The sequence below is a fragment of the Amphibalanus amphitrite genome, unplaced genomic scaffold, assembly GCF_019059575.1.
Source record: "Amphibalanus amphitrite isolate SeventyFive unplaced genomic scaffold, NRLGWU_Aamphi_draft 000038F_arrow, whole genome shotgun sequence".
Classification (NCBI taxonomy): domain Eukaryota; kingdom Metazoa; phylum Arthropoda; class Thecostraca; order Balanomorpha; family Balanidae; genus Amphibalanus; species Amphibalanus amphitrite.
In genome coordinates, this window is record NW_024881534.1 from 363,050 (window position 1) to 376,385 (window position 13,336).

Genomic DNA, 13,336 nt, shown 5'->3' on the forward strand with positions numbered 1-13,336 from the left:
CTGAATGTTCAACTTCTGCCACTGCACTGTTGACTCTGCCTAGAGACAGCATCTGCACCACGGCCCACAGACGATCTTCCGTGGGACGGTGTGCTGCGCACCAGTCACCACACTGACGGCGTTCACCTGTGTGCTGCACAACTTTCTGTGAGGTCAGGAGATCGACACTGACGGCCCCGGACGGTGTGCTCTGATTGCGCCGAGTGTGCTCCCTCGTGTCCGGGCCTTGATGCCAATACCGCACGCGAGGCGGCGCGCGTCCGCCAAGCCCTCACATACTGCGTCCAAGGTGCAGGTGGTGTTCGGTGACAGTGTGCAGCTTCTGCCGGCCCCGTGGACGGCACCGCGTGTGACCATGGCATGTGCAGTCGATTTTCTGACATAAGTGCAGTGAATTCATTTGTCATTTTGCTTCTGAATGCTGTCGCCGCTCGGTAGGGTCGATTCTGCCAGAGTAAAGAGGTCGCCACGATCGGGGGCAAGGAGCAAGGCACTCAGCAATCAGCTGCCGGGAGGTGGCGGCGGCGGCGGCGGCTGACGACTCGGGCCTCGAAAATCCTGTCGTGTGCGTTGCTGGCTATTATGCGTTGTTGGTGTGCGCTGTTTTGCAAGGCCTTTGGAGCGGCATGTCGAGTTTTGAGTTTTGGACGAAGGAGCCTTGGTGTTTTGTTGGTCTATTTTCGATAAAAACGGTCATGAAGAGTGAGCTGTGTCCAGGCTGATTTTAAGATTTCTGTCACAGTATTGTCACCTTTTACCTTTGACCTAGGCTTGTGTCTTCTTGGGTATCGGCATATTGTGCCACCGTCCTTGCCCCGTGTCCGCGCGTGCTGCATTTTTATGTGGTTGCGCGTATGGTGTCATATACTGTCACCTCGCCATGTTTAGTGATATCCACTGTGTGGAAAAATGCATTTTGTTATAAGGGGGGGGGGGGGGTACACTTGTGTTCCCCAATCCAGCGCTTTAGATAATACAGCATCTGTTTTTGACATAATGAAAGCCTGTGTTTTATGTGGGTGGTAGGCTTCGCCGTTCCTCAGGTCCGTTTCTGGCATTTGAATTTCTGCTACATTTCTAGAATGCCTTTTTTCTGTTTTTCACATACAAAGCACGGTTCAAATGTGTGACCACAAATCACTGTGATTGTCCCATGCTTACCACCAACCATTCCTTCAATGCTAATGTCGTTACAGCGAAGTTATTCATTTATTGAGAACAGGGTTGTAGTTGAATAAACAAGACAGGTGAGCAAAATCTGCAGCACTCGTAATCTTGGCTGATGCGTTAGGAAAAATGGAGGAACTGCAAGTACACATCACTTTTCAGTTTTATGCTTGAGTGCATTGAATTCCAATGTAGAAGAATCGCAGTTTGATTGTATTTTCATTGATATTATGTATTGTTTCAATAATAGATCTAATAAATATTATTCCAATATTACCTAGACGGTAGTTATCATCCTGCAAAACACGTCCAAATATTTAGTACCTTGAATAATGCAGTAAAATAAGCTGCGCCGCTGCATGTATCAGCAGCGCAATATCTGGTGCCAACTCAAGGTCAAGCGGGTCACGTGACAGTTGAGCGGCGGCTGGCTAGAACAGTCGCCGGCGACTTCAAAATGTTGGAAAAATTGAACTTTCTCGGCAACGCCGACAACTCTTCAATGATTGGCTGACACGACTGCTACGTCACACCCCGGCGACTGGTCAGCTGATATCGACAACTGCGGAGTTGCCGGCGACTGACCCCGGTCGCTGGCGATCGCCGGCGACTGACCCGGTCGCTGGCGATCGCCGGCGACAGTTGCCGTCGCCGGCGACCGGAAAAGTTGCTACGTGTGAAAGGGCCATTATTGTTACCAAGTGTATGTGATATTTGAGACTTAAATAAATGGATATCGCTCTTTCTCTTTTGCTTCCTCTGTTACCTCGTCCTAAAAAACAAAGGAGTCAAAAATCAGCGCACTGTATTTAAAACAGACGCGATCGTGAGGTGCCCAATTTGACCTGGCTCAAAACAAATCGTCGCGCCATATCGATGAACAAGGGCACGCCTCGCTCAGCAGTTCTCACACGCGTCCAAACCCCGCCGTCTGACCACTTCTGTACAAAGTCCGCCACTTGGCACGCAGTAACACACACCACTGGACCTTGGTTTGGAACGCCGAGTCTGAGGGTTTGTAGCGCAGCCGCAAACTGCAGCGATATGCGATGCGAAGCCCGCCATTAGGCCGAATGACGATGCGTGCTCGACTGATTTCCAGGAAGTCCAAGTCGATAAACCTAAACTTACACGTATGTGTACAATGGCAATGGCTTTTGACGTAGGTATAACGAGACGAAACGTTTCACTCATTCACCCACATTCGCCCACAATTCGTCCATGCATACACGTCCACACGTAACCTAACACACAGCTCAGCCGCCGTAAGCCCCTGTAGAAACTGCACCGCACATCGCGTCACCTATACACCGAGCATGACCCTACTGCCGCCCGGAATACCCCACAGTCTCGAGTCAACTTGAGAGGCCACGGTCTCAACTCGACTCTAAGCCACGTATTTACACCGGAGCGCCGTGCATTCATTGGCGTCTCGAGTCCACGGCTTCTGAATTATTGTCGCTGTGCTGGGGGAAATGCAGTGGCGGACCACCAGCAGCAGTGGTGAGTGAGTTCGCCCCGCACAGGCAGTACAGTCGTGTCGTGACGGTGGACGATTCATCCCGCAGAGACGGAACAGCCGCCGTGCGGCGACACGGGCTACACAGGCGCCCGTTTGTCCCGCAGGGGCAGTTCAGTCGTCGTGTCGTGACAGACGCGGCAGCGGTGGGCGAGTGTTGTGGCAGCGCAGACAGCTAGCGGGAGTGGTTCGGCAGTACAACGCGGCGAGACATCGGCTGCGGGCAGAAATCACAGCTCGGTCAGAGGCTGTACCACGGCGGAACGAACATCCAGTCAGCTTACATAAGACTAAAATCCCCTGTAAAGCTCCCACCATACTTAACATTACGTAACACGTGTAGTGGGCAATCTTACCTGTCCAGGGCTGGATAGCGGCGCGCCGACGAGGGGGACCTCTCGAAGCACCTTCCTGGTCACCGGATCCAGCTGAGGATACACAGAGGGGGGAGGGTGTCAGAGGGGTCACTGGGTCCAGCAGGGGTAAGAGGGGGAACTCCCTGGTCACTGGATCCAGCTGGGGAACACAGAGAGGGTCAGATGGGGGTCACGGGATGCATGGCTGGTCACCGGTTACATCTCGGGAGAGTGGAAACGGCAGAGATATGTTGAGATGACGAGCGGGCGTAGCATCACGCGAGGAGCATTAACATACTTCCAGGCACAGTAGACAGGGGGCTAGAAGGACTGGTACGGTACAAAACCAGTTGATGGGCAGGACCAGCGGCCGTGACACCGATAGCCCACGCAACGAGGATAACGAGCCCATCGAAGCTCGGTATCAATATCATAACACTGCTTGAGAAACAAGCAGTAATTGGCGTTCAAGCATTAAAATGAACAAACGGACAGCATGAGCCACACATCGCGTTTCCGCACATAAACTCCTCCTTCATTAGACTAAAACTCACCTCAAATTTGCGCACTGGGTTGCCGGCGGCGTCCTTCTGAATGCGGTAGACGCGCTTCCGCGTCGGAACGCCGGCCGGCGGGTCATGGTCGGGCACGGTGTGCACCACGGGAGCGGCGTGTTGGGCGGCGTGAGGAGCGGCGCGGGGAGCGGCGTGAGGAGCGGCGCGGGGAGCGGCGTGCGGGGCGGCGCGCGGGGCGACGCGCGGAGGTCCCGAGGCGGGCGCAGGCGCGGACGGCGGTCCGGCCAGCCGCACCGCCTGCCCGCGGCCCGGCGGTGGCTCGAACATCACCTCCCGTGGACGGGCCGGCTCCGGAGACACTGAAAGACGACGAAAAGTCAGCGATAGCGGTCAGAAAGAATGCTTCGTACAATGCATAGCACAGAGAACATTCCTAAACCGTATCATTTTCCCCGGAACTAATGTCTTTTCAAAACGTTGAGCAATGCAGTTTGCAAACGTTTAGCGGCAACGATAAAACCCAACTATGTCATAAAATCCAGCCCCACTGACGTATTCACGACAACTAACGCCATACCAGCCCTCACTCTCCCCTCACCTCCATTCAACCCTCCGCTCCACTCACCCAGACCGGCCTCGGCCTCCGCCTGTCGCAGCTGCCGGCGCAGCTCCTTCACTTTGAGCGCCTTCTCCTTGCGCGCGCGCCACTCTGCCTCGCGCACCTCGTACTCTCTGCGGTATTGTCTCATCTCTTCAGTCTCCGTCTCCTGGTGGTAGGGTGGCGGCGGCGGCGGCGGCGGCTCGGACGCGCCCGAGGGAGCCGCGCCGTGTCGGCTGTCTGCAGGAGACCGATCCCGAGTCTGACCGACCGGGCAGAGGGGCGTCAGTAAGAGTGCATATTCCACAAGACAGGACTTGACAAGACGATAACAGGAAGACAAGAGAGATCAGGCTGAGGTGCGCAATGCACATTACAAACACGGTGCGATAATTCATGAAACTGAGAACATAATATGGGTTTTAACATAATGTGACACCGTAAAAATTACGTTACAGATATTACAGAATGATACTGAACGACCATGACATCCATGCACTTTGTGCAAAATCAATGAGCGTTTAAGGTTCTCAAACCTAACGGCGGGCACGCAAAACAGCTGTGAAATTATGTGAAATCATATAATTTCACAGCTATGCCACCAAGAGCAAGACGACGTAACGCATAATACGTTCACAGCCATTGAAACACGGCACGCCGCGTTATATCCATGCGATAGCCACATCCCCCAGCCGGCGGCAGACACGGCTTCTCCGGCGCAGGCCCGCGGCCGCCGCTGCACGAGCGTCACCTGGCGCGACTGGCGACTCTCGTAGTCCCTCTGGTAGTCGCGCTCGTAGTCCCGCTCGTAGCCGCGGTCACGGCTCGACGTGCGGTGATGCTGGGAGCGCAGCGGCGACCGCTCGCGCGAGCTGTGGTGGGTGGAGGTGTGCTCACTGGTCTCCCTCCTGCTGCCGCCGCCGTACAGACTGCGGTGGTTGCTCTGAATGAACTCCTGTGTGAACTTATCGACTGCGTTTGTGGGAGGAGCTGAGGAAGTGGCGGGCGTCTTGGCCGCAGCGGGCGCCGGGGCGGCAGCGGCGGGGGTTGGGGCTGTGGGGGTGGCCGGTGTCGAGAAGCCCGGCGGCGGGACGGCCGTGTTCACCAGTACCGGTACCACGACAGGGGCCGGCGCCGCTGCCGACGCGGCCAGACCCGCCGGCAAGTGGCCCAGACCGGCCGCCACCGCCGGCGGAGCGCTGACGGCCGGGTAGACGGCCACACGGCCGGCGGCCGGCTGCAGCGGCACACTCTGCCCGCCCGACAGGTAGGCGGCCACGCCGGCCGGTGGCAGCGCGTGGGTGACCGCCTGGCCGCCGGCCGCGCCCGGCGCCGTCTGGATGGTCCGGTAGATTTTGGTGTCGCGGCCCGGCTCCTCAAACGGTGGCGCAGACTCCCAGACGGGCGGCCGCGCTTGGTCTGCGGCAGCTGGCGGAGGCAGGGGACAGATAACAAGACGGTTAGTCGCTGTAGACGATCCAGAAAATACATATGCACTAGTCTTTGAATATATTTTCTGTCGTCAAATGCTTCCGAAATCTAAGAACCACAGACACTCAAGAACTTCTCTATGCATCTCGTATGTCTTGTACCAATGCAGCACCAAAACAACGTTATCAATAACAGGCGGACTAACGTCCACGGACGCGTCGCTCACCTGCCGCCACGGGCACCGTGCCCCGGAAGTTGCGGTTCACGTATATAGTGCGCGAAGGCTGCTGCTGCTGTTGCTGCGGCGGCTGTTGTTGCTGCTGCTGCTGCTGCGACTGCGGCTGGGGTTCGGGACGGTCCGGAGCGTTACGGGACCCGTCCCACGAGCTGCGTACGGGGGAGCGGCGACCCCCGAACCCGTCCCGCGAGTCGCGCAGCGTATCTCGGAGGTCTCTGCCTTCTCGGCGGGCTGCGGAGCCCGACCAGCCCTGGCGGTCGCCGCCGCTGTTCACGCGAGACAGACTCGGATCCGGCCACAGGTCCGGCCTGTTATCCTGCGGCTGCTGCTGGTGGTTAGGACCGGACCAAGAAGACCCACCTGGACCGCTCGGACCACGCGGTCTATCGGAGCCGCCGGGGGCGCTGTAGCCTCTCGGTCCATCTGAACCACCGGGACCGCCATAAGCACGCGGTCCGTCGGGACCAGCCGGCACGCCGATCCTGTCCCTGACGTGCGGCCGGGCCGGCGACGGCGGGGACCACTGCAGGTCCTGTCCGGGCGGGCCGCGGCCCGGCGGCGGGCGCTCGGGGCTCTCCCAGAGAGGTCGCTGCGGCTCCCAGTCGCGCGGCGGGCCGCCGTTGGCAGCCGGCTCCTGCCAGCGCTGCGGCGCCGGCGGACGGAACGCGTCCGGCGGCGGCGGGCCGCCGGGGCCGTCCCCCCAGCGCGGCCCCGGGTCCGGCAGCAGGCCCGAGCGGCCCGGCGGCGGCCGCCACGGCTGGCGCGGCCCGCCCGGCGCACCCCAGCCCTCGGCGGGCCGCGGGGGGCCGGGTCGTCCGTCCGGAGCCCAGTGACTGCTCGGGTGCGGCAGCAGCGGGCCCGACATGCGCGGAGGCATGGGCCCTCCCCAGCCGGGCCCGCAGGGTCCGCCGGGTCCGCCGGGTCCGCCGGGCCCACCCCGCCCGCCCGGTCCCAGCAGGCCGGGCTGACCGCCGCGGAACGGCGCCTGTCCCCGACCGCCGCGGAAACCGCCTCGACCGCGCGAGCCGTCACCATCGCGCCGGCCGTCTCCGCGCCCACGCTGGTTGTTCCGGCCGCGCCCCTTACCACCGCTCGAGTTACGTTTTCCACGAGCGCCGCGGCCGCGGCCGGCCGAGCCCGCAGACTCGCGTCGCTGCGACGAATCTGTGCGAAAATGGACAGTGTGACGTCAGAGCCCGACAACCAATCAGAAAAGACGTCCCGTGGGTGAACAGAGGTTTTAGAAGAGGACCGGGTGCTGAAGGGTATGTGGATTTACGTGATTTTGGGGGATTTGGCGCCGATATATTTGTCCTTTGGAAGCGCCTATTAATATGGTCATTCTGCGCCCACTATAGTGGCTTCAGTGACGGTGTTGGGATTTGTGCTATCTGGCACAAACTAGAAACAATTATCTGTGGCCAAACGACGCTTAAACTTATTCTTTGATGAGGCGTCACACTACAAAAACAGTGATCATACTGCATTGTGCTTCATCAGTATGTATCAGTATGAGAATGAAATCACAAAATTGAACCTCCGATTCCTTGATACTCTCGTAAGAAGTAGCGAGAGATACGTCATCTTCACGATCAGTGGTGCAAGGAGCTCCAATGGAAATATCAAAAACTGAGCTGTGCTTATCCACAAGTGTCAGCTAAGTGCGTCTTTCGCTCATTGCATCTACACTATACAGTATACCCTCAGAGCAGAATTTCCTAGGGAGATTGATTGAGTGTTACGGCTTTTACTTCGCGTGCTCTGTAGGGCAGTGGCGTCCCAAAACGCAAGTGTAGAGGAAGGCAGGAGCACAGTCACGTCAGTTCCTTGCGTATTTAGTGAGCTAAGGGTGTCACCACCAAATGGTATGCACGATAGAAAAATGGTGGATGGCGATTGGCGACACAATATCAACGGAGAGTGGTGAACAACATGTGTGAGACATGGTTATTGTACACAAACTCAACAAATAATTATGAAAAATCCAGGCTCAAAACACCTGATCAGCATAGTGCTTATAACTTGAAACTTACGCCGTCTATTGTGATTAGCAAAATTACCTATCAGTTTTAGGTAAAGCGAACGAATTAACACATTGAATAGTCATGCACTCGACCATAAATATGGCAATGCGTGGGCAAATAAATACAATTGCCAGCATAAATATCAAACGGCACATCTGTAAAACAATAAGGACATGTGGTCAGAAGACAAAGCGTGAGAGCGCCAGATTAGGTCCCGAATGAGAGGATCCTGCCCAACAGCCCTCCCTGGACGCGTCATTGCGCGCGACCTTCACTGTGTCGGAGCGATCAAGGTATGTAAAAACACACCGATAGGCCACGATTTGCAGACCACTAACATTGGCGTTACAAGTTCGTGCCACTGCGTTGGAAAATACCCACGCTGCACGTTTCGCGGGCACGGGGCAGCACCTCCCTACTATATAGTATTGGTGATAATCAATATCCCTCGTGGCGATAGCCTTGGTAATATGCCGTTTGTGAGACTGTTCGACGCCGTAAGAGTTGATATCTGCCAAGCTGAGTTCGTACCAAGTTGTTGTTGTTGTTTATTGGGGCTTTAGGGCGCGCCGACTACTAAGGTCATTTTGCGCCCATAACGTCTAGCTGGTAAAACAAGTGTGACAAAAAAGATCCGACTAGATGCTGTAACGAAGTAACTTCCCTGTCCTATCAATTAGCCTCCTTGCCGACCGCCCAGCTTTAATTCCTAATATGGTAATCCCTTCCATATTGGCCCCGTGATATGACGTACATGTGTGACCTGTAACATTGTGTGCCGGCCGAGCCGTGGCCGGGCCGGAGCGGGCAGAGCCCCCGGAGATTCGACTGTTGGGCCTTGTCACTTGCGGCCACACTTTGACTAACCTCCTTTGGCTAAAGTCAATAAAAGCCGAAAGGGACGTCTTCTTTTATAAAACACAACGCGAGAATCCAGGTCTTATTTTTACTATCACGAGCGCAGAGGTTACAGATACAGGGGCTAGTCGGATCCTTGTCCTTTTTCTAGCCAAAAACTAGAAAAAGGACAAGGTGGGATAGAACAACGCAAACGTGTTGTACTATATAACTGACTAGACGTAAAGACTAGTACTACAGAGGACTAGATTGGCTGGAGTCAGGTCGAGTAAATCGCTTGGAAGGTCAAGCTTGGAATCAAACGGATAAAAGAAAAGATGTTGCCGGATAAAACCCAGGGTGAGTCGTCACCCGGTAGGTGGCGGATGGTGGTACCCGGAGCCGAAGTAGCGTGTCCGGTTGGGTTCGGGATATGGACAAGATAAGAGAATGTGAGCGACAGTAAGAGGCACGGCACACTGACTGCATGTGGACTGTTCATCTCCAAGGAGGAGATGACCATGCGTCGCATACGTATGGCCTATGCGTAATCTGCAGAGGACCTCTTCCTGGTGTCTGTTGCTTTGAAAGGAAAACTGCCAGGGCTCCAAGGTAGAAACCGCTGCGATGTGGTCTGGGTGCCACCGAGCACTGCGAGCGGCAGAGGGCGGCGCTAAAGCGGCTACGCCAGCTGATGGCGACGGCCAGGTTCGGCAGCAGCAGCAGCAGCGGACTCCTGCCCTGCCAGAAGAGGCTTATCGTCTCCCTGCGGTCGACGCTGGCGCTGTTTGAGGAGTTACGTCAGGTGGCGGGTTTCTCGTTCCTGCTGACGGCGCGCCTAAACCAGGATGCTCTGGAATCCTTCTTTAGCACCGTTCGGGCGCATTTCGGGAGCAACCTAAGCCCGTCACCTGTCGAATTCCTGCAGCGGATCCAGCTACTCCTGATCTGCGCACAACCCGCCGCTGTACGCGATACAGCCGTCCAGCCAGAGTGCGCCGCTCCAGCGACCTTCCTGCGGGCCACCAGCCAGCTACAACCCGCTGAGGAAACCGACAGCATTAGTTCTGCACTGGCCGCTCGCGTATTCGAGCCGACAGGAGGCAAGGAGGCGGAGCCAGGGGAGGAGACGGAGGAGCTGGAGTCGGAGCTGGTCTCCGCCGACGATATCCCCGTGGAGGTGATGCAGGAGTGCCAGCTGGCCCCCGACGGCGAGCCAACGGAGGTTCCGACTGTCCAGGCTGAGAGCCACGGCGTCGCATATGCTGCGGGTTTCCTGGCCGCGAAGAGTGCGAGTAACGACCCGTCCCTCGGTGTGCGCACCACTAACGCCGATGAAGAGGATGTTCCCAGCGACGCACGCTAGGTCGCTCCTCCGAGTCGTGGTGGCCTGACTGTGCCCTCCCATGAGTGGCTCGGCGTCTCTCGAGAGATGAACGCGACGTTCTGCGCGCTGCACGAGGGCAAGGGCCGGCCGCGTCGTAATGAAGACCAGAAGATGGACAACCTGTCGCAGTGATACCCTTGGTAATATGTCGTTCGTAAGAGTGTTCGACGCCGTGAGAGTTGATATCTGCCAAGCTGAGTTCTTACCAAGGTGTTGGTTCCGCGCGGCTTCTCTCTTTTGGGGAAGCTGGGCTCGTGGTAAATTCACATTATCATTTATACAATTCGATCACAGCGAGTAACTACGGTGCCAGCGACTCAGTGGCTATTAGTATTCACAGCCAGTGAAACCGTGAAACTCACTTGTAAGTCACTCGGTGACCCAGCGTGGTCACAGCAAGCAAGTGATGCCAGCGAGTACACGGCAGAGTCCACAGCGAGTGAAACTGTGCGTGTGCAAGGCACTAGCGGGTAGAAATGGTAAGACTGAAGAAAAACGCCGAATAGCAGTCCCTGGTCCGTGCGCGTATTGGACCTGGTGGGTTTCGGCCGCTACTCTACGGGCGCCAATCGCAGAAGGCAGCGCCATGGCCCGACATGATGCCAGTGAGCAGCCGGGTCGGGACAATATTGAGTGGTAACGGGCCGGGACATGATCTGTCGCGTGAGGACGAACGCTCGTTAACAGGCACCTACATGTTGCGAGAACACAAGCAGGGTCAGCAACATTGTGTCTGGGCAAGAACGATGAACGCTTCCCTGGATGAATGGTGTGTGTGCTGTCACTGAACGGTGACATTTCCACAATACACCACGGCAAAGCATGCTACAACACTCCGTGGTAGACAGTTCGGTGGCAATCAGAGTCAGCAGCGAACACGGACATCATATGAAGCAAGTAAGCGCACGTTGACCAGCTACAGTCATCAGCGCTGCTAATGTCTGACGCAGTGAGACTCTGGAACTTGGAAGAGCTAGGAAGCCTCACAGGCTCCATGCTTCATTTAAATCAGTCTGGTAAGTGCAAGAGCCTCTGCAAGCGCCTGACTTGTGTTATACGGAAAATCATCCCGTAATTGTATGTCAGAAATATGTGGAGGGCATGCTGATATGACTGCTCTAAATCATCATCATGATAACTTAGAAAAGCCCCTCATTGACACATGGATAGAAAATCACACCAGTGCGTCAGATGAAAAAGCGCACAACATAGAGGCCCAAACCAGATGGCAGTCAAAATAAGCGTTCTGGAAAGTAGAACATCAGCTACGTTTAACTGCCTTCCATGCATATCGTGCATGCCATGTATTGAAAAACAAGAAGGCATGTTCTGAAAGTATGTTCAACGAAAGTTCATTCGCCTGCACGTTGAAGGATGGTCAAGGCAGACGTCTGGTAAGGCTCCCTCTTCACAGTGAGAGTTTGCTGGAACAAATCTTAGATGCTCTGAAAAGTGGGAAATAAAAACTAGCTTGAATGATGCTACATGACAAGTGAAGAGTGCATGAAAGTTAAGCTTTGTTAGAAGCCCTGAAGGCCAAAGTTAACTGGTCATGTCACCATAAAACGTCATGAATACTACACAAATTATCATTATCTTTCTCCTCGTACTTTCCAGCACCGACGCTGGGTGTAGGCAGGTGGTACGGTGGATACTGGTTAATGCCATCTTGCCAATCCACAGACGAACTCTACGCAAATTTAAAGATCTGTTCAGTTCTGTGAGAACTTTCACGCCAGATGCTCTAGAGCATCTTCGTAGAAATATGATACAAATTGTCAAAAGACAAAGGAAGAAATCGGTAAACACGATTAACAACCTATGCTAAGGTAGTGCCTAGTGGTAACAATTGACACTACCTGTTCCGGGTTGGAGTTCCCGGAACTAACAAAAATGTAATAAAAAACTGGCCATGTCACACTGACCGTTGAACCACCAAAAGCCTTTTTTCAGTCCAGTAATTTGTGTCGGTCCTGCTTTCAGGGGCGATCGACGGGAAACATATAACGATCCAGAAACCACAGGATCTCGCTTCTACAACTACAAAGGGACGTTCAGCCTGTTGCTGATGGCCGTAGCAGCTGCAGACTACTGCTTTTCGTATGTACACGTGGGGGCGAGTGGACGTGAGCACAACACGATGTTCAACCGTGGTGGCCTCGGCCAGCGGCTGCGGGCGGTGAACTCAACATCCCTGTGGCCGGCGAGAGGAGCTGCCTTTCTGTTTTGTGGCAGATGAGGCGTTCCCCTTGACCGAAGCCATCATGCGTCCATACCCGGGCAGGCGCACTGAGGGCGCCACTGCTGATGCGGCACTTGCCAGATCTACAATTATCGCGTCAGCAGGGCCGAGTGGTCGAGAATACCTTATGCATTATTGTGTGTAAGTGGCGGATATACCGTCAGCCTATATAATATTGGACAACTTGGAAAGCATTATTGGAAAGCATTGGCCAGAGCGAAATACTAGTATAAAGCATTTCAAATGTGTTCTGCCAGAAACAAAAAGAAGAGGTCACTATTATTAAAATAGTATTCGCAGTGGGATAATGAAGCCGCACTTGTGAAACATAACACAATGTCAGCGCCAATCAGACAACCCCAGCGAAGACACATAAAAAGCAAAATGACATTACCATGAAGTCAGCAAGCACGGAGCAGGATGTCTCGCGACGTAAAGTACTGCTTTCCAAATTCCAGGTACTTGAACCACACAATTACCAATTTGACTACAAACATAGGCGAAATAAAGCAAAAGATAAAAACACAGCAAAACCAAAATATATTGCGGTTGCTGATGACGACCTATGGCAAAAGGGGAAAACTGATCGCCATCGCTGGGACCCAAAAAGAAGACAAGATGCGGAACAAAACGACAGTACAACATGCAAACGAGATGTTTCCAGCACAGGCCAAGAATTGACAGAAAAGGCAACAATTGGCCCAACTAGTTTACAACACATGCATTAGATGAACATGAAAAAGTCGCACGCGGTCATATGCTGCGTGAAACAGCCCCTTGTCCACAACCAGGAACGACACCCCAGCTAACCTAGAAACCTCCGTCGGCGAAAGAACATGCCTTCAGACACCTAAGCAAGGGGTGCACCGAGTGATCCCGTGCCGGTCTCAGTTCGAGAGCCGCCGAGATATCCGGTACCGTACTCGGCACCCACCGTCCCTGTGCGGACCAGGGCCTGTCGACGGGTCCGCTTTTGCGTGCCGCCCGAGTCCCGTCTGCGATAAGTTATGTGCTCCGCGGGG

The 13,336-nt window shown here is 55.1% G+C and overlaps 1 protein-coding gene across 1 annotated transcript in view; it reads right to left on the reverse strand.

Moving 5' to 3' along the window:
* Positions 1-1,955: 1,955 nt before the first annotated feature.
* The window catches only part of LOC122373732 (collagen alpha-1(I) chain-like), a 43,553-nt gene continuing 32,172 nt past the window's right edge, over positions 1,956-13,336 (reverse strand). Inside the window, exons 7-12 of the mRNA XM_043352083.1 lie at positions 5,813-6,988; positions 4,907-5,583; positions 4,183-4,417; positions 3,597-3,916; positions 3,043-3,114; positions 1,956-2,903 (exon numbers count right to left, since the gene is read on the reverse strand). Of these exons, the coding sequence (XP_043208018.1) occupies positions 2,862-2,903; positions 3,043-3,114; positions 3,597-3,916; positions 4,183-4,417; positions 4,907-5,583; positions 5,813-6,988 (2,522 nt within the window). The 3' untranslated portion in view covers positions 1,956-2,861. The remainder of the gene's footprint in view (positions 2,904-3,042; positions 3,115-3,596; positions 3,917-4,182; positions 4,418-4,906; positions 5,584-5,812; positions 6,989-13,336) is intronic.